Raw genomic sequence first — 19,780 nt, 5'->3', positions numbered from 1 at the left:
CGACCAATCACTGTACCCCTCCAAGCAGGACCCTCCGGCTTTGGAACCCAGCCCCGCCAATAGGATCAGCGCTGGGGCGGGGATGTCTGTGTTTTTTGGTCAGCCCGCCCCTCCATGACTGAATCCACCACAAGCCCGGATAAGATACTTATATAGTTAGTGTTTTCTCCTCCAAGTAAACATGACCCCCTCATTAGATTTCATTCATACTGTCTATTGAACATTGGCATTTATGTGTCAAAAACAGGAGCTATATTAAAATGAAAATTCAATCTGCAACTGATTATTCAGTAGGTGTGGACAATACAGATTCAGGAACACATATCGATCTAAATATTGATACTTTTTATTGTTTAAAGCAGCATCTTGTAAAGAGAGTAATATTTGATTGACATGATCTATGAGATGTATACATTATTAATAATCTACTTCTTAATGTATTTTAATCAGCATAAAAACATGAGGCATTTACTTTTACTAAACAGAATACAGTATTTAATGGTAAATGAAAAATATTAATTATGTGAATTGTCTGAACTAAATAGATCATCACTGCAAATATCACAGCATGAGAAGTGTGTCCCTTCATTTTACATACAAAACATTTAATGTGGTGAATTATTTAAGATTAAGATTAAAGGCTCTGCATACCCGTACAGGTGTTTTCACTTATTGTGGATGATTAGGCCTGATCAGGCTGGAGTCATGCGAGGCTCTGCTGGGTATTACTTGAGGTAACCAAACTCCATGTACTAATGGGCATTTTCACAGCAGACATTTTGGCATGTCATAGCAAGAAAACCACATGTGTAATTTATAAAATTGACACAGTTAAAAACATGCATTCATTAAAAACATTAAAATCCACTTCCAGGGCCCTGGTAATGCGCATGCTGACTTAGCTGCATGGTTTACTGGGACACTTAATGAAACTTCATGAGTCTTCGCTAACAAAATTTGTTCCACCTGTGCTTTTCTTGATATGAGAATTCGAATGCTGCAACAAAGCCACCAGGACGGTCAGGAGAAAATAAGTGAAAACACTTGATGTGCGGGGTCTTCGAACTTTCCAACAGGTAATGAAATAATTCAAATAAGGTTCACTCATCTAACTACATTGAAATGCTGTTTGCATTGCAATGCTTTTATATTAATAACAGTCCACTATAGTAGTATACTGTTTAAACTATGAGAATGGCCATTCTTCATCATTAATACTTTTACTATGGATATTTTTAGTACATTTTGCTGGTGATACTTCTGTACTTTTATTCATGTAGAATTTTTTAATGGAAGAATTTTACATCATGGTATTGTAATGGATCTGAGTACATCTTCCATTGTCTGCAGTTCATAGACCTATGTCTCATGGTTTTGAGAACTGGGAGCTAAATTTGCAAGTAGACATTGGTTCACCAGACTACAATGTAACTACAAAAAGGACTCCTATAAGACACTGAACATCTGAGACGTTAAAGGAAGAAGAAAAACACATTGGATTAAATTGAATAATAGTTTAAGCCTGTTCTTCTTCACTTTGGGACTGAGTGGATTTATCGTCTCAGCCAGGACCCTTCTGTGAGAACGAGTAAACAGGCACATTCATTAGGGAAATGCAGCTGAATAATCAGTTATACAGATCATTAAGTAATATTTATTTTTCATCTTAATTCCTTTGAAAAACAACTGCTTCCTAAACATGTTGTGCCATTTTTCTGCATAGCAGATATGCTGAAGACTGTTTGTGTCCTGAAAACCTCTCTGCCTTTAGTCTTAAGCCTGAAGGGTGAAGGAACAGATGGGCATGGGGAGGCTGAGGGGGTCACAAAACTCATAGTCCCATATGTCCTCGTCTTCCAGTTCCCACCATCTAATACTTTGAGCCTGCTGTGCCACACAAAGAGCCTTTCATAATGGTTTACTATCACTGCAGGTCAAACTACTGCAATCAGGCCCCTTTATTTCCCAATGACAGACTTTGGATCTTTAATTCTGTCACATTTACATACACATTTTCTTGAAAAATTAATTTCTCTTCAGTCCTCATGCTAATTAGTCACATTGCCTTCTTTTGTTGACTTATCTCTTCAGATTTTTTTTTTTCCCCCCACAGTGACAGGTCAAGTTTAATTAGAAAACAGCCTTTTAATTTGTACTATATTAAGCAGAGCCTGAAAGTAACGTTTCATGTTGTGCTCACTGGTAAATTGAAGTAGTTCCATCACACATTATTCTAGTTGGTTTAAAGCCCTCTGGTGGTGGTTGGAGCTGTCATTCTGAATAAACCTGCATATAACAGCACACTTGTACAACACTGAGTTTAAACCTGCAGACTAAAAAGACATCTGCAGGAGGAAGGATTCTCATTTCTGGCTTTGAGAGTGAGCCAGCACATTCACTGCTCTGTGAGGCCACCACTGCCCTGTAAAAATTAGCATACAGCTGATGTTCTGCCCCGAGGGTGAAAAGAGCTGGCTAAAGGGCTTCTTTGGTTTAAGGAAAAGGGCCCCGCAGACTGCATTGCTCCACTCCCTCATTGTCCTCTTCATGTGAGCTCCATATGTCCCCCTAGCGGCAGGTGTCACAGGTTGACCTCTGACCCGGCATGCCACTTTGTGGGTGAGGGTGAAGTTGTATTGTTCACAGCCAGGCAGGAGTCTAGACTGTTTGGCCACAGGATAAAAGAACACAATGAGACATCTGATTAAGTATTGTACCTATGATGGCAATTCTTCTCACTCATACAGACAAGTGCATACTCATACAAAACACTTTAGATAGACAAGACTTGTGGCGTCATGATAGTAACATTGAAATTCTACATTTTGAAGTATTTTGTTTGCGAAAGTTGTGTTTAAAGATGTCTGAAAGGATGAAAAATGTCATTATCTGCAGTTCATGTTCCTCTGGAAAACTGGCAGCCAAGTTTGCAAATAAGACATTCATTCATCAGACTTCAATAAAACAACAAAGAAAAATCTTCACCAGTTCAATTTTCCTTCACTAACCTTGATACCAGACATTTAACCTCCCAACAGTCCCAGCCCTTGAGCAAAGATCACACAGCATGATTATAATCCAGTTTTCTAGTAAAAGAAAAATAAATAAACATACCAGAGAGTCATTAAATAACGCTCTATTTATTTAGTTTTAAAATAGTTTCTTTTTGATCTACAGACATAATTTCAAGGAAGTCAAGGACCTGCAGAAGCAACAAAATAAACACCTTGTTTGTTAATTTAAAATACTGACAGTAAAATAAAACAAAAATAACAGAAGAGCAAGGCTAAATTACTAATGAGGGTTATAATCTGACTTGAGGTTAAAAGATGTGACCAAACATGCAATGTGCAACCATAGTTGAGCATCACTGCCCTATTTTCTACCAAACCTCACCTCTAAAGACACGAGCAATGTCTTACTAACATTTCATAATAATCCTAAGGAACAATAGCAAAATGGATTTTGCAAGCAGAAGTGGTCTGGTAAAATAATTGTCCCTACAGTTGTAGCTGCATATAGTGAAAAGAACTGGCCAATGGAAAACAAAAATATCACATTATACTAAACTGTCTTGAATATGAAACAGAATTCATGTCACCTCATTTCACAAGTGCAACGACTTCCAAATTAAAATCTTCAGACTTACTGAGTAAATTTAAAAGAATAAACTGGAAGCATATTTCAACTTGGGAAAGAAAACAAACCCAAAATATATTCCATTTAGACTTTGGTTTAGTTCCTTATATTTAGGATTTTCCCTTTCTGTGACCAGCAGAAGTTAAATTAATATGATTATATATTTCTCAAGCATCACTTAAAGTCGATGTTATTCAATATGCAATAAAACAAAGTGATAAAACAGTGTATGAAGTTGGATTGCTGATAAACCTTTACCAGCATGGCTGCAGTCTCATCAGGGCTGCAGTACTGCATGAAGACAAAAATAAGACCACAGGGAAAGAGAGCAAGCAGGCCATGAGGACCAGGGTAAAAACAGTTCATACAGTAAATGTCTCCTCTACAGATGCCCCACATGTGGGCACAAACTCAACACCACGTGTACTGTGTTTATACATGTGCTAAATTCACATCTATTATTAAAATATTTATTGTTGAATAGCAAAATCCACTGCTTTGTAGGTAAAAGAATAAGCTTTATACCATTCTAAAAGAAAATAGTGCACATTTCAAGGCAGTTAGGCCAACTTGCTTTGCAGTATTCAATGGAAGATACATCTCCTCAGTTGTTATAAAGGGGTCCCAGAGGTTTAAAGGTGCTTGCATCCACTCAGGATAAGCATGCAAACAATGAGTGCACCCAGTCAGCACTGCAGGGTCATACATTCACTGATAACCACAACACCTTGTGTCACTTTCACTCTCTCTAACAGAGATGTGGTGTCTGACGAAAAATTTGTCTTTAACAAAAGATACATGATTTCTATTACCAATAAAACATCACATATAGTACTGCTGCGATGGAAATGAGTTGTATTTTGTAGTGTGTCTGTGACAAGTGCGCATGTTTTATTTACCTCTGATTTTGAATCTAACAAGTTGTTCCGTTTGTTTTCATGAAAAAGGAAAAACGTATTATAACATGGAAACAAAGGAAACAAAAGCTGTGAATTTAAAATAAGTTGAGAAATAAACTTATTTGCTTTCTGGTGGAGAGTTCAGTCTAGATGAGAAAATCAATACCAATGTCATTTCCATTAAATATGAAGCTACAGCTAGCAGCTGGTTATCTTAGCTTAGCACAGAGACTGAGATGGGGAAATGCTAGCCTTGCTCTGTCCAAGTATTTCTTGGCTCCGCGCAGTTGCCAGGGAACCAGCGGAGACACTGGGAAGTTACTGTGTCCAGCCAAGACTAAGTCTGCCATGTAACCGTCTGTTAAACAGCAAATTGCCATTTTTAGAACTCAGATTAAACAAATGAGATATCATGTTAATCAATGAGCTTTAAAAGGTGCAGGTAGGTGGATTTGTTACCGTTGGACAGAGACAGGCTAGCTGTTTTGAATCCTTTTGCTGAGCTAAACTATACGGGCTGTAGCCTTTATATTTAACAAAAAGATATATGATATCAATCTTCTCTTCAATCTTCTCATTTAAATTCTCAGCTCAAAGGCAAATAAGCTTATTTCTCAAGAAGTCCAACTACTCCATTAGGATGAACCAAAACAAAACACTCCCGGACAGTATCGGAGCATGGGCTCTTCTTAAGCTGAGCACTGTATAGTAAAGCGAAGTTATCAATGCAGAGCTAAATATGAAACCAGTGGTGAGACTAAAAACAAAATTGACCCAAGACAGGAACAAAGCAAATGTTCCCATCTATCTATGATGTACTGTACAACAGAAAGTGTACCAGCTGCCATTTTGTCTTGACCGCAGGTGACTGCAAATAAAAATGCCAAATCCAGTCTGAAAATATGTTGTTCAGAGTCTGAAACGGGTCTTCAGCCATATTGTGATACAGACCTGCTCTTAAGCAGCAACTTGAAGTTTTCACTGTATAGCTTGCAAGCACACAACACCAAATGACTACCTACGTCCGTTATCATGGGGTAACTGAGGTATAAAATGAAGGGAGGATATTGCTATCATTGACAGATCAATCACTCTTACATACATTTCCACCTGCACTTGAAGTGCTGTGCCATTTTATTACAACTAAATTCATAGCTGACAAGCCAAGATCAGGGAATCACGTCAGCAGAATGGCTTTGATACATATGATTGTTCAACAGTAAGTTAAAAACAAACAGTGCTCTGGAGCAGGAAGAGTCCACAAGTGGTTACAGGCGAGGCTGCAACTCTAGGAAGGATTTCAGCCGTAACATGGAGGCGAGGCGAGAGGGATGAGGATTAGGAGTGAGAGAAAGAAAAAAGGAGTCTTCAGTGTACAAGTTGTTTAAAGTAGGTATTTGTGTCCAGTGTCCTCGTCCAGCGTGAGGTCCACCACTTCAGGAGGGGACACCCAGTTAGGCTGAGGAGAAACAGTAGTCCATAGCTGTGGTTGATTTGTGCTGTTTAACTGCTCCACTGAGTTCTCCTTCCAGGAGGACAAACTCTTTATCACACCTCCGCATGGGTGGGCGCATCTGGATTTAGAAACAAAAAATTCAAAAAATTTGAATTCATTTGTAAAACCGTTGGGGTGGGGGGATATTCACACTGTCAGTAAAAATAAAACTTTACAGATAAAGTTTCCCCTCTTAAAGTCTTTACCGTGGTTTCTCTTGCACTCCGACAATTTCCACCTCGCTGTCGGAGGAAGCAACGTTAATCTGGCCCTTGTTGTGTTGAGAACTCTCCTTGTGCGACAGCTCTGCCTCCATGTGGCCTGAAACAAATAAGAGGAACAGAGTCACACATTGTGAGGAGAGCCGGAGCAGTAGAGAGCTTCAGGCCTTGCTGACACATGAATACTGCAGCTGCTTTGACACAGACAAGAACAAAACAATGATGAATCTGACACTGTGTTTGAAAAGCTGACTGGACAGCATGGAGGGACACATTGGACAAAACATAAATTGTGGACTTTATATTCATGTTTTCACAATGCCGGCTAGTCCGTCATAAAAGGTCAATTCTTTTGTCTTGAAGCAAAGCAGCAAGACTTTTAATAGCACCAAATGCAAGCCAGTGGAGTGTGGGATGAAGGGTAGCACTTCAAAGGCGTCTTGCTGAGATTAATAAGACGGTTTCCCCACTTATTGAAGACATCCATGCCTCTAAATGTCCTGTCTTCACTGAGAAGAGTGGAAATTATCAGTTTAGATATACCGGGTTTGTAACTGACCTGAGATAGAGCTCAGAGCTCTTACACACCCAGAGTGAGCTGCCATATCCTGGCCTCTGTGTGTTTTTAGCTCATGCTTTATCACCGTGGGCCGGACTGTCTCCACACTCATACTCTCCTGGTTAGAATCAGTGTCTGAAATATCATAGTGACCCACTACTGGAGGCCCGTCTGCAGAAAACAAAGAAAACACTTCATTATTCAAATCATGCCTGGGAATAGCGGGACTCTGTTTGGACAAGACTCTGGACACTGCATCCAAAGTGGTGCTAGCTGCAGCGTCTAAAATATACCCAAGGAAACACACCCTATTTCACCAGATGACCAGAAGCAGTAGTAGAATAAAACATTTTGGCTCAGTCAGCCATCGCTCTGCTGTAAAACATGAACAATTACAACTGTGAATAAGATTATGATCACTTTGCAAAGCTACACTGGTGAGGCTTTTATATTATAAGTGTGGTTGTGTTTGGGGTGTATTAATCCTTTTGCAGCAGTCGGGTTTTTTTCTCTCCATTTATTGCTTTTAAAATAACAGCCATTCACATAAAACAACACTAGAATACAGTCATTACAAAACACTTCAACATAATCTTATTCAGTGAGTGAAATGTAGTGGGATAATAGAAGCCTAACAACAGAAGAATAACTGTGGAAGAGCGGGAACATGTATCTTTGTTCTACCCTGTCAAAGGAGTCCCTGGGAGACACGTACACACTTCTATCCAGACGTACAGTATGTGTGAGGGGGTTGGCCTGGACAGTGTGTACTATGAGAGAACACTGCCTATGAATAGCAGATTGGGCTGAAATAAGCAGGTACCAGGGTTACCAGAGAAACCGAGCACTTGCCAATGTAAAAGGCCATGTATTAAAGATAGAAAAAGGACTAATGTAAACCAGGATAGTCTCTTTGGTAAACAATGGACTGTCCTTAGTGTTGTTTTTAATGCACGCACTCTGTTGTGATTGTATGCACGAGGCTCTCTTAACTGTGTTGACAAAAACAGTGGATTTAAAGGCAATTTCAGTTTTAACAAATGCAGGACAGCAGTTGTTGGATCCATTTAAACCCAAAAAGGGCAAAGTAATTATGCACCATGAAACAGAAACACCAATATTCACACAATTTGAAACAAAAACCATTAGGCCAAGAGAAAACAACTAAATAGATAAAATGTTCTGTCAGACACCATTTATCAGCACACGCAAAGCTACACCTTGCACACATGCTGCTGATGAGAACTAATTTGGCCTTGCACATTCTAGATACTAATAAAATCACATGCAAACAGGTGGTGAAACGATGCGATCAGCTTTATGTTTTGTAAAACTGACAGTCATAGGGCTACATTTACACATACAGAAAACACTTTTTAACATCCTAACTATAAATATGATTAGGCCAAAGATTCCTTCATCATTGTCTGAGATGGTTCAATAGTGTTAGCAGTGTTAAGAACTGTGACACTATGGTCATCTACATCAGTAAAAGCAGTTTTGAAGAGAGGGTTGAAGAGGGGTGTTTCCACCTCACCCAAGACCACAGGAGCTGAACCAGAGAAGGCCACTTGATCACCCAGATCAGTCCGTTTTTTTAAGGAAATCAGTAAACATTGCCATGCACCGTACTGCAGCTGTATTACTGCTGTGTATCTGTAAGTTTGATGCCTGGGCTTTCCGTTTAAAGTCAAGCTTCGGAACACGCAGTGCCATGTGGAGACACAGGCCAAGCTGGCAGACCAGTGCAAATAAAAATTTAACTAGGCAAATATTAAATGAGTGAGTGAAGATTTGAGGCTCTTGACATTGTAGCTAATAGCCACAATAAAAGGAACCCATGCCTTATCTGATGCCCATAATCTATACATAGGCTACTAAAAATAACATTGGGAATCATTCCTCCCTCACTAGTTTCCTGTTACTGCACACAGGCAGCAATAGCAGCAAATGTAACAGAAAGGCAAATATTAAAAATGTAAACTCTAATCTAATTACGTCATATGATTTTAAAAAGCAAGAAATCGTGTGGGTTAGTATATTGCGTTTATATTTATAGGCATATCTATGTTTAAATGTTTTGATGTTAGTAAAGCTATGCCACCAAAATAAAGGTTGTCACAAGATTTTAAAAGTCCTGAACCATTCACAAGCAAAGTGCAAACATAGTTCAGGAGAAAGAAGGGTTATGTAGAGTGTTGAACCTGATTTCTAAAGAAATAGTACTATGATGCTTTATCTATCATTCCCAGCATGAGTTCAGATTGACAAGGCACATGCTCTTAAGCAGCAGCACCCACCCTAACACTGTAATGATGGCTGCCCAGGTGCTGTAATGCACATTCTGTCTGAATGACATAATCAGCTTGTGTGTGTGTGTGTGTGTGTGTGTGTGTGTGTGTGTGTGTGTGTGTGTATCTGTATATTTATGTGTGTACAGCTGGTTCACAAAAACAAACAAGCCATACAATAAGCAATACAGTAAGAGCCCTGACTCAACAGTATATTGAGATATGTCCTGTGTCCGTGTCACAGATGCTGCAGAAATCAAACAGGTGAGTTGAATTATTCAGAATGTCAAATCTCACAGTGATTCAGTGCCAGCAGATGCACTGGGCCTCAGGTCTGCACAGTCAAGTTCAAATGACCAGCGCAGGCCCAACTGATGTTGATGGTGTATCCGTTAAGTGACCTCGCATCATTTACCTATTAAAACCCATTGCCATGCTTTCTGCATCAACTAATTCTACACTTGGTAAGATCAAAGTATGAAACTGCAAGGAGTGAAGAAGTGAAATCTAAACATTCAAGAGACCAGGGTCTGGAACACCTAGATTTCCATTCTGAGTGACCACTTCAGGTAGGATGTTGTTGTTTATAGGGGTGGGGGTGAGACTGTTGTTCTCTCGTGCCAGCATGTAGGCAGCCATAGTCTCTGCAGACTCTGACGATGGTAAAAAGGAACTGGGCGGGGACGGGCGTGCCCCCTGGGAGTGATGCTGCTGCCCCTCTAGGGCATCACTTGAGCGTTTGGATGAGTCGTTGTCCGAGTCGAGGTGTGCAAGCTTTTCCATCCAGATGCGGAAGCGCTCCTCAGTCTGGCGCTGCATCACGGCAAAGCGCGTCATGGCCTCCTCCAGAACGCTGCCGATGCCGTTCCTGTCCCACGAACCGCTGTCCAGCAGCCCATGAATCTGGGCGCCCACTCTGGATCTCTCCGATGCACGTCTGAAGCCAGCTTTAAAGACATTGAGGCCAAGCCATAAGAAAATACAGTAGCACTTTCATGCTTCGGAGGTGGACTTTTGTATTAAAGAGAAAATGACAGTTTGTTTTTGGTTACGTGCAGATCGACTCTTTCATGCTGATGGACTACATCATGCAGTTGTAGCACTCAAATCTGTGTGCAGGATGTAAAAATGGTTGAAACGTTTCATGTACTACGGATCCCTAAAGGAAGGAGCTGGATGTCTCAGGCGACTGATTCAGTCGTGGTTTGGAAAATGTGTTAACTGGTGAAACTTTGAGGTAAACACACTTATTTAGGGTAAATTAATTACAACCCTATGATGCATGGACAACAAATATGTCTAACTATACTTGCTTCTAAAACCATCTTTATATAATACCTCAATACTTCTCCTGAACAAAACTCTATGACTGGATGAACTAGTTCCACTGTGGAAACAGACTAAGTGAGCTAAACAATAGTTTATTAAACAAAACCCCTCATACATCACAAGCTAAATCCTGATTTCAATGGAACAGAAAACTCACCTACTAAAACCAACCCAACAGGTTATATTCTAAGAAACACAATCAAAGGGAAAAGATCAGCCTAAGGTAAACAAAATGACTTGTCCGACAACATCATCGAGCAGCGGGCCAATATCAACCGACTAGAAGCTACTTAAAGAGAACTCAACTCACCCAAGAGATTTCTACAACCATCAGGAAACATTAGATTTACTAAGGGAACAAACATAGGACTTATGTGCAAGGATACAATACTGCCAGTGTTTGTTTAGACATTTCTGTGCCTGCATTTAGTTTACAGCACAGCCATCACCAGTCAAGAGCTATCTGACTTTCAAAAGGTGCTACAGAACCCATTATAGAGAAAAGAACCACCTGTTTGCAATTCTAAAAAGCTTCATTTCCTCTTGTGTAGGCAGAGTGAAGTGTATGATAGTCCTAGGGAATATTCAAAAGCTGCAGGCAGAGACAGAAAAGCAGGATATACTAAATACCTAGTAGACTCCAGGTGATGAAGAAATTCACTAATAGAAAAGATTATATAAACCTTTTAAATTGACTTGTTTCTAATGAAATGACACACTAAATATGATTTTGAATATAAACTCTCTGGTACAAGGTTATATTTCTACAACACATTAATGCTGAACAGTAGCTGCAGAGTCTTGCAAGTCAGACTAACACAGTGAGATCATACACCATTGTCTATTTGCAGCAAAGGCTGGGGCTATAAATGGCTCACTTGTTGAATTGCAGAACTCATAATATAGGTTAGAGTATTACAGCTCTGTATATATGAGTTGAAAAATGTCCACTAGATTTCCACAGCATGCAAACGATGAGACAAAGTTCCAACAAAACACATTGTATTACGAGAAGTGACTGGGCATAGGCCCTTCTAAAAACACAGTTGAAGTATTGAAAGATATGGTGAATGAAGACAGATGATGAGTGAGAAAATGACCAAAAAAAAAAAAAAAAGAATGAAAAAAACAAACAGACAAAGCAGTGCTTGTATTGATCTGATACAAAGGCTTTGAACAGCCCCATGAAATGTTTGTATTATATGTGAAAGGTGAACAATTTGATTTAGGTTGCCTGAAAATCTATAGTCACACAGGCAGCCTCTTATTGTTAAGATCTGTGTTTGACTCAGATGGCAAATTATCTGTGACTGTTATACACAGTTGGACTATGTGTTGTTTCATTACCATGTGATAGTGTTTTACATATGATATTTTAAGTGGCTGGTGTTACTGTTACCCTGGAAAGGTGTAGTAGTAATGTGCAAATGGCATGTATCGTGAATACTGGATGTTACCTGGAATATCTGTCTTGATTGTCTTGCTACCTCCTGAAGTGTCATCATCCTCGTCCTCAGAGGTGCTGGTGCTGGAGTCACATGTGAGCTCGCTGTCACTCGTACTGCTGTCCTGCAGCAGGTTATACTTCTTCCGTGCTGCCGCCTCTCGTTTTTGTCTCAGCAAGCGCATACGCTCCTTGTGTTTCTGGCTACGATGGCCTTTCACTTTCCCCAGCTTGCCATTGGTTTGTTTTTCCTGCCCTCCTGCTGCTACCACAGTGGGCTGGCAGCGATTTTTCTTTGCAGCCATTGCATTGGGAGGCATCTCGCTCTCTGAACGTGACCGCCGAGACTTTCTCCCCCCTGTCGCCGTGGCAGATGTTTGCTTTCCGGCTGCCTGCCCAGGATCATTTACAGCTTCCATGTTGCCCTCTTCCTCTCCTCCTGCAGGAGGACCAGCACCTTCTTCCCCTGAGGAGAGTGTGTCTGAGTCAGCGAGGTGGCCACTGGATGAGGGGGAGAGCATGCAGGGGTTTGAGGAGTCACTCTCATAGATATGTCGAGACACAGGCTTGTCACTCCCTGTAGAGGCATGCTGGGACTCTGGGGAGTCTCGGCGGAGCTCTTTCATCAGGCATGGCATGGAGAGGAGACTCTGCTCACCCTCTGTATTCAAGGGGCTGTCTGCCTCCTTTTCCCTTGGTGGTGAGCTGGTACTGGTGGTGGTCTCCGTTTTCAGATGCTCATCCTGCTCTCCCTGAAGAGAAGCCGTGGCTGATTGTGCTTCGTCAAGGCACTCTGGGGGGCACTCAGCATCCCCAAATTCCTCTGCCTTCTCTGAATCAGCCATCTTCATGCTAGTTGAGCCCAGAGCCCAAAGGTCCATCAAACATGGACCAATGTGCCTGGACGGGAGCTCACCTGCTGGAAGAAGAACATATGAATAATTTAAAATCAGGTTCTAAATATTTGCAACATGATAGATGTTAGAGAATGGGGCATAATAGATTTTTTTTTTTTTTTTTTACTAGACAAACTTTCAGTGCAGTAAGTAATTGGTTTCACACTGGCTTTCTGCATCTGAGGTGAGTACTTCAAACACCATGTGTGTAATAGATAAGTGCAAATTATAAACAATAATTTAAAGTTGGTATCAAATACAATATCTTTACCAAGGTCTCATTTGGGATTATTAACTTCTAGTCATAGTGCAGTGCCTGTTCAAAATATGCCTGCCAGTAGCCTGATGGGAGCAATGGGCTCCATTTACAAACTCACAAAGCAATGTTCTGTGATGTCGCTAATGACTGACTTAACTGTTCAGAGTGATGGCTGTATGTCATGGTGTGAATATACCTTGCAATATATGCCAATTTTTCTATGCTGGTAGATAACATTTTATGCCACTAGCTAAGGCTAGCTCTAATATAATCTTTGGATACATCACCAAGCCTATATGAGATTACTCATTTCAAAAGCAGCATAAATATTCCAACAACAGAATGGACGAGAGAAAATTACTTTCATTTATTTAGGTTGGTATATTGAGCTAACATTGTCAATAGGGAGAAAAACATATATACACATCTATGGTAGTAATGGTCATAAAACTAGCTCACTGGCATTAGATTTGCATATGGATCAGGGGGGCGGTACCGGTGTGACAGTGGCCTACCACTGAGGAAACAGTATATACCGGCGGAACGCAAGCGACGTACCAACTGCCACTTTTCGATATCAGCGCCACTGCAAGTTTGAAGTCGATCGGATGAGCGGTTATCGAGGAAATCGAAGGACAGAAAGAAAGAAAAGGCAGATAGACGGACAAAGAGATAGATATCCCTATTTATTAGTACAGTAACCATAGAGCCCCCAAAATGAAATATTTCGATTTAAATAGTATATCTCCACTTAAACTATATTCATATAGATACACCGTTTTGTCTTCTTGTTTTTCTAGCCTTACAAACAGCGATTTTCAACTTGGGCATTTTCTACCGGGTTAACATGTTGCATAACTGTTGACTTTTCACATAACAAAAACAACATATATTCCCATGCAATATTGGCCAGAAATGTCCCTTTATCGGTGTTGATGGTGAACAATTAACGCTAGCTAGCTTGTAAACGGAATTAATGTTACTCTTACTTTGAATTTGAATCTTCTTTTATACCTCACATAGCCTAATGATTTCATTAATGTCTGTTAAACCTCTTCAGCCACATTGAACTAGGTGTGTGCACACTCAGACATTTATTTGTGCCTAAATGAATGACTTTAGTTAGTTGGGTCTGTGGCTAACTGAGGCTAACACAGGCTCGGATCCAGACACTACTTTTAGCTGCGTAGTGAAGCTAACCTCGGTCATAACCTTACACTCCCGAAACTCAGCGAGAAGAATACGACAAGTCATGGAAAAATAATCATGTTACAGGACAGCTGCCTAGCAAGATCCTATAAATGGAAGCAGTATCTGTCCAGTCAGAGGCGTAACAGGCAGGATAATGTCAGCAGCTAACAGCTAACGTTATCTCAGCAACTTAGCTTAAAACGGGTGCGCTAACTTACCGCGGCGTTAGTTACAATCTTCTTTTCCCAGTGTCAGACTTTTCGACATCTTCGGTAATTTGTAGCCTCTTAGATTTACGATGCACAAACAATGCCCTGCAAAACAGACTTCACTCCTTTAAAACTTGGAAGAATTTAAACGTGTTTTGGCGCAGTGCGCTCGCACCTTTGCGAGCCCTGTTAGCCGTTAGCGGCTAGCTGTGTGTTTATTTTAAAATGTCTCCATCAGCCGTTCACAAAGCTACGTGCGCCATTTCCGGCCTGTTCTCTGTGGCCGAGCGCCCCTGTGGTCAGATATTAATACTGCAAGGTGAGAAAATACCGCAAGACAAGCAGGGACAGCGAGGGATGGAGCAACCAGTACCCTAACAAATGGTCCATGCATGGCCGGATTAACCTCCTAGGGGACCCCGGGGTAAAAATTTGTTCATGGACCCCCACTGAACATTGGCAGTTTCATTACTTCCCCAGACAGAGAAACCAACCAGTAGGTTACTCTAGATCTGAAAGGAGTAGCCTATAGCCAATTCATTATTGTTGAAAATTAATGTATGCTAAATTTCACTCACCAGTTTCTCTGATATGAATATATGTTAGTTTAGGTTTCTATGAGAGTAAACTCAACATCTTTGGGTTTTTGACATAGCAGCTATGGGCTTTGGGGAATTGTAACACAATTTTTTTTTTTACATTTTAGACGCTAAACATTCAACTATTATGGATTATTACTGATAAATGAACATGTTATTAATGACATATTAATACATCAGGGTGTGAGCACGTGCCAATTTGTTTTAGATGGTCCCTGCTGTTCTGCTTTGTAGGACTACCTAAATTTCATATAATCTTACTGCATTGAATGACTACTGCTACTGGCACTTTGTCTTGTACAAACAAAATAAACCAACAGCCTGATGACAGTAGATTGGGTGTACAAATAAACAGGTGTTTCAGTTCTTTTAGGGCATATCAGGTGTTTTGACTATCTCACCTTTCTTCAAATTGTGTTACCAACTCAAGTATACTATATCCTTTAACTCATGTTATCAATGCCAGAAATCATGTGTTACCTTAGACATTTTTCCCATAACATGTTATTTCATAATCAAGCTTACAAATTGTGCTGTATATAAGATTTTCTGATGTATTTCCTTGATATATCATGCATATACTGTATCTTTTGGATCACTTTGTGTCTGCATTGTGCAATGGGTACATACACTGCCATCTAGTGGGTGGACAATACAGACTATTCAAGATTGTGTAACACAATGATGCAGATTGGTTGAAATTACTATTAAACGTTTTTTTAACCAAGGGATTTATCAACCATAAAATGAATATGAGCACAACAAAATTGCTTTCATAGACTACTCAACCAGTTTAGAACAATACTTTACTGTCATTTAATGCATGTACAATCTACAGCAGTGTTTCACATGGGTCCCCAAATTATCTGAATGTATAATATGAAGCCATAGCCCCCTCAAGTGCATTTCAAAATATATAAGCAGGATAAATGTTGTTTCATTAGCCGACACAATAAAATGCCAACTCAGTTTTGGTTAATAAAAACTTTTTTTTTCTTTTTTTTTTAAAAATGTGTGTCCCATGTGAAAACTGACAAATAACCCAATTGATTTTTTTTCTTAAGAAATAAACCTAACTTCATTAGAGCAATACAAAATTTAAAATTATAAAATGAAAGCAAATAGATAAAATAAAACTTTACATCCCTGCTCAATTCAGAATATAAATATAAATAAAATAGCTAGAGCTTGGTGCTTTTGCCATAAATCATAACTGTCAAGCATAATCTCAAGCACAGTGAAATCTCAGCCAGTGCCTATATTGTTTCTTTGTTTTTACTTAAATCAGTTACATTTTTTGGTCTAACTCTTAAATCTGGAATAATGATAGCATACATTCATTTAAGATACCTTTATTAGAAACATGTGTCTTTGATTCAATCTACTGGCGTCCAAGCTAGATCTTGATCACTATGTGCAGTCATGTTATATCAAAGACCAGATAAGCTATAATTATAAATTACTAAAATTAAATAAAATATCTTAACAAATGGGTTATATTAAATAAAGATTTTTCTCCTCATTTATTTGGTGGGGTATATTTATTAGATGTTTAATCATCGGATGTCTGATTAATATATTCCACTTATTTATTCATTTCATTGTCCATTATAAATAGAGATATGACATAGCCGATTTTAAAAAGGAAACGAAACGAGAAAAAAAGAGGTATTTTATTTTGAAGTATTTCCGGGTCACGGTGACCTTTCTACAAATCGGCTTCCGCGTCCGCCATCCTTCTCTCTCCGCTCCGGGAGTAGGACAGACCCACCAGAACACCAACATGCTGTCAGTTCGCGTCGCAGCGGCTCTTGCCCGCACCCTACCTCGACGGGCTGGATTTGTAAGCATCTTTAACTTCTTTATCTTTCGATTTGTGTCGAGTTCAGTCGAAAAAATCCCGAATTTATTCACACGAAAGCTTATGGCGATGTTGTGCATTGATACGTCTTTGCGCGTAGGACACCGGGCCCTTCACGTTGCTAGTCCCGCACTGTTAACATTTTTAGATGACAGACAGCAACAAGCCGCCTTCACGATCGTGCAGCACATTATGAGGGGTGACTCTACGATAAAACCAATCTCTGGTCCGTTGTCAATGGACGTGACTAAGATAAAGTGCAGTAAAATAATTTGGTGAAGGTCAGGTTTGTCTCACTCCGCATGCCGGCTTTCACTGCAAATGCGTTTGCCAGACTAAGCTTTGCATTATAGGTCATTTCACTGCTGTTTGTATATGGGTTGAAATTAAGAGAGATACTCTACTGTTCTGTCTATAATGTATTATTGCCAAGGACTCTCCCGTGACACAGCAGATTGCACGGCCAGAGGCCTTTAACAAATGTTTTCATTTACCCAGTTGCCAGTTTATTAGGTACAGCTACCTAAAGCTAATGCAGTCTAATGCATTACGGGCCTACAACAAGTACAATCCTCATGGAGATTATAATGTTTTATTGAATGTGTAAAACTGTATGGTCATTTGTGGTGTTGTAGATAGTAATGATAGTGGTAAAATGATAATGAAGGGCCATCAGGAGATGTTATAGATCTATAAACTAAAAGGATTGTTGTGAGAGTGGATTGTGCCGCCACAGGCCGTTTAATCTTTTTGTTTGTTTTGGAGTTTAAAGTAGCATCATCTGATCCATTGCAAACACTGTCATTACTGCTAGCTGCAGAGGCTAGGAAGGTCATTGTCTCTTGAGCTAGTGTCATTTTTAGCAATAACTTTAAATAACAAATCACTTTTAGTTGTTTAATCCATCTATCCATTTTATGCTGCTTGTGCACGACATATCAATATACTTATATTGTTAGGAACTGTAGTAATTAAACTGGAAAGTATTGAAAAAATACCATACATACCATAGTTCAAATCATACCTACTAGTTTTCAGGTTACATATATCCTTGCTCAACACAAGAAAAAAAAGCAACATGTTATTTTGCATGAAAAGATGAAAGAATAGAAAGTAACATCAAAATACACAACTATAACTAAGAAAAAGTTTTGGTTCACATTGTAGAAATTAAACAAAGATATGTAATTTCTGGCCACCATCTTTTGTTTGTTATTGGACATGTAGGTGCAAATTGGGAAATAGGTTAAAAATCTTTTTTAGTGTGCACCAAATAGATAATTTTTTCATCCAGGTGCTTAGAAGATGCCTTAAAACAGCTTGTAAGTTTTATTAGGGATGTTTTATTAGACTGAATCAGTGTTGGCTGGACATACCCAATAAAGTGTATAACTGTATGTGTTGAATTCTGATCACTTAAACAAGCTGCACTTTTTTGGACTGATTAAAAGCCATTCCTTTACTTCTTTCCTTTGTCATAAAGGTATCCAAGAACGTTGCTGCTGCATGTGTAGGAGCCAAGAATCTACACACCACCCGACCATGGCTGCAGAAAACAGGTCAGTATTTCAGGAAACTTTTATTGGTCTACTGCTAAAGAAAATAAATTAATTTGTAACATTATTACCCAACAAGGTTTCCAAATATGTTCGGTTAAGACTCATCTGTCATTTAAAGATTTTTCTTAGCGGAGCTCAGCTCAGTGATTGTTTTACATCCATTAAAGGCACAGCCGAGGTCTCATCCATCCTGGAGGAGAAGATCATGGGAGCTGACACCAGTGCTGATTTGGAAGAGACTGGTCGCGTGCTGTCCATCGGTGATGGTATTGCCAGAGTGTACGGTCTTAGGAATGTACAGGCTGAGGAGATGGTGGAGTTCTCCTCTGGTCTGAAGGTATGTCTGATGATGTTATCCTTCGATAGTGACCTCTGCACAGAAGAATCTGCTCATTTTCCCCTCCATGGGTTAAAAAAAGAGAAAAAAGTAATTTATCAATATCAAACTCAGTGTATGCTGATTTATTAAATGGAGGTTGGTAGATACCATCGACATGTTATCAGTACCTTGGCCGTTTAAAAGGGAAAGTGATGGTAACTGTTGTTCTCTTCTCCAGGGCATGTCTCTGAACTTGGAGCCTGACAACGTTGGTGTTGTGGTGTTTGGTAACGACAAGTTGATCAAGGAGGGCGACATTGTCAAGAGAACAGGTGCTATTGTAGATGTTCCTGTTGGTGAAGAGCTCCTGGGCCGTGTTGTCGATGCTCTGGGAAATGCCATCGATGGAAAGGTAATGAATTCATTTTTAAGCTTGTTCGTCTTTCAGTGTTTCTCATGTAACAATATTTTCCATTATCATTCTGCTGATTTATATTCTCAATCAGATAATTGCTCATCTATAAAATGTAAGAAAAAAAGTGAATTTTTTTTTTTTTTGATGTTTGATCGTAAACATATTCAGTTTACGATCACGTATGACAAAGAGAATAGTTAAATCCTCACATTTGAGAAATAAAGAGATAGTTTGGCATATTTGCTTGAAAAATGACTAAAATGATTAATTGATTATCAGAGTAGTTGCTGATTGGTTTTCTGTCAAGCTACTTAACTTATCAGTTAAGCAACAAATGGTTTCAACTCTAATGGACAGGGAGTTCTGGCACCATTCCTTAGAATAGTGTCATAGCCACATATAAGAGATTAGTTGATAGCACTCAATCACTTTTTCTTTAACTGTTTTCTTCACAGGGCCCCCTTGGCTCCTCGATCCGCAGGCGTGTGGGTCTGAAGGCCCCTGGTATCATCCCCCGTATCTCTGTGAGGGAGCCCATGCAGACCGGCATCAAAGCCGTGGACAGTCTGGTCCCCATCGGTCGTGGACAGCGTGA

General features: G+C 39.7%; 2 protein-coding genes across 5 annotated transcripts in view; one reads left to right on the top strand and one right to left on the bottom strand.

Annotated features, from left to right (window-relative positions):
- Positions 1 to 3,121: 3,121 nt before the first annotated feature.
- On the bottom strand, positions 3,122 to 14,698 carry ark2n (arkadia (rnf111) N-terminal like PKA signaling regulator 2n). 4 transcript variants are annotated; one of them, XM_056403271.1, is made up of 5 exons: positions 14,442 to 14,697; positions 11,891 to 12,793; positions 6,814 to 6,984; positions 6,240 to 6,354; positions 3,122 to 6,112 (listed from the first exon to the last, which is right to left on the bottom strand). In XM_056403271.1, the coding sequence occupies exons 2-5, from the start codon at positions 12,756 to 12,758 to the stop codon at positions 5,923 to 5,925; spliced, it is 1,344 nt and encodes a 447-aa protein (XP_056259246.1). In that variant the 5' UTR covers positions 12,759 to 12,793; positions 14,442 to 14,697; the 3' UTR covers positions 3,122 to 5,922. The 4 variants fall into 4 exon arrangements, with proteins under 4 accessions (XP_056259246.1, XP_056259245.1, XP_056259249.1 ...); XM_056403270.1 differs by having other exon boundaries at positions 11,891 to 12,796; positions 14,442 to 14,696; XM_056403274.1 differs by lacking the exon at positions 6,814 to 6,984 and having other exon boundaries at positions 11,891 to 12,796; positions 14,442 to 14,690.
- A 2,021-nt stretch (positions 14,699 to 16,719) lies between these two features.
- The window catches only part of atp5fa1 (ATP synthase F1 subunit alpha), a 5,556-nt gene continuing 2,495 nt past the window's right edge, over positions 16,720 to 19,780 (top strand). The window contains exons 1-5 of the mRNA XM_056404422.1: positions 16,720 to 16,874; positions 18,376 to 18,451; positions 18,619 to 18,788; positions 19,009 to 19,182; positions 19,641 to 19,780. The exon at positions 19,641 to 19,780 is cut by the window's right edge and continues 27 nt beyond it. Of these exons, the coding sequence (XP_056260397.1) occupies positions 16,815 to 16,874; positions 18,376 to 18,451; positions 18,619 to 18,788; positions 19,009 to 19,182; positions 19,641 to 19,780 (620 nt within the window). The 5' untranslated portion in view covers positions 16,720 to 16,814. The remainder of the gene's footprint in view (positions 16,875 to 18,375; positions 18,452 to 18,618; positions 18,789 to 19,008; positions 19,183 to 19,640) is intronic.

Source organism: Seriola aureovittata, chromosome 18, assembly GCF_021018895.1.
Source record: "Seriola aureovittata isolate HTS-2021-v1 ecotype China chromosome 18, ASM2101889v1, whole genome shotgun sequence".
NCBI classification, from domain to species: Eukaryota; Metazoa; Chordata; class Actinopteri; order Carangiformes; family Carangidae; genus Seriola; species Seriola aureovittata.
Note: the sequence above shows the minus strand (reverse complement) of the source record. Positions and strands in the feature narration are given on the sequence as shown.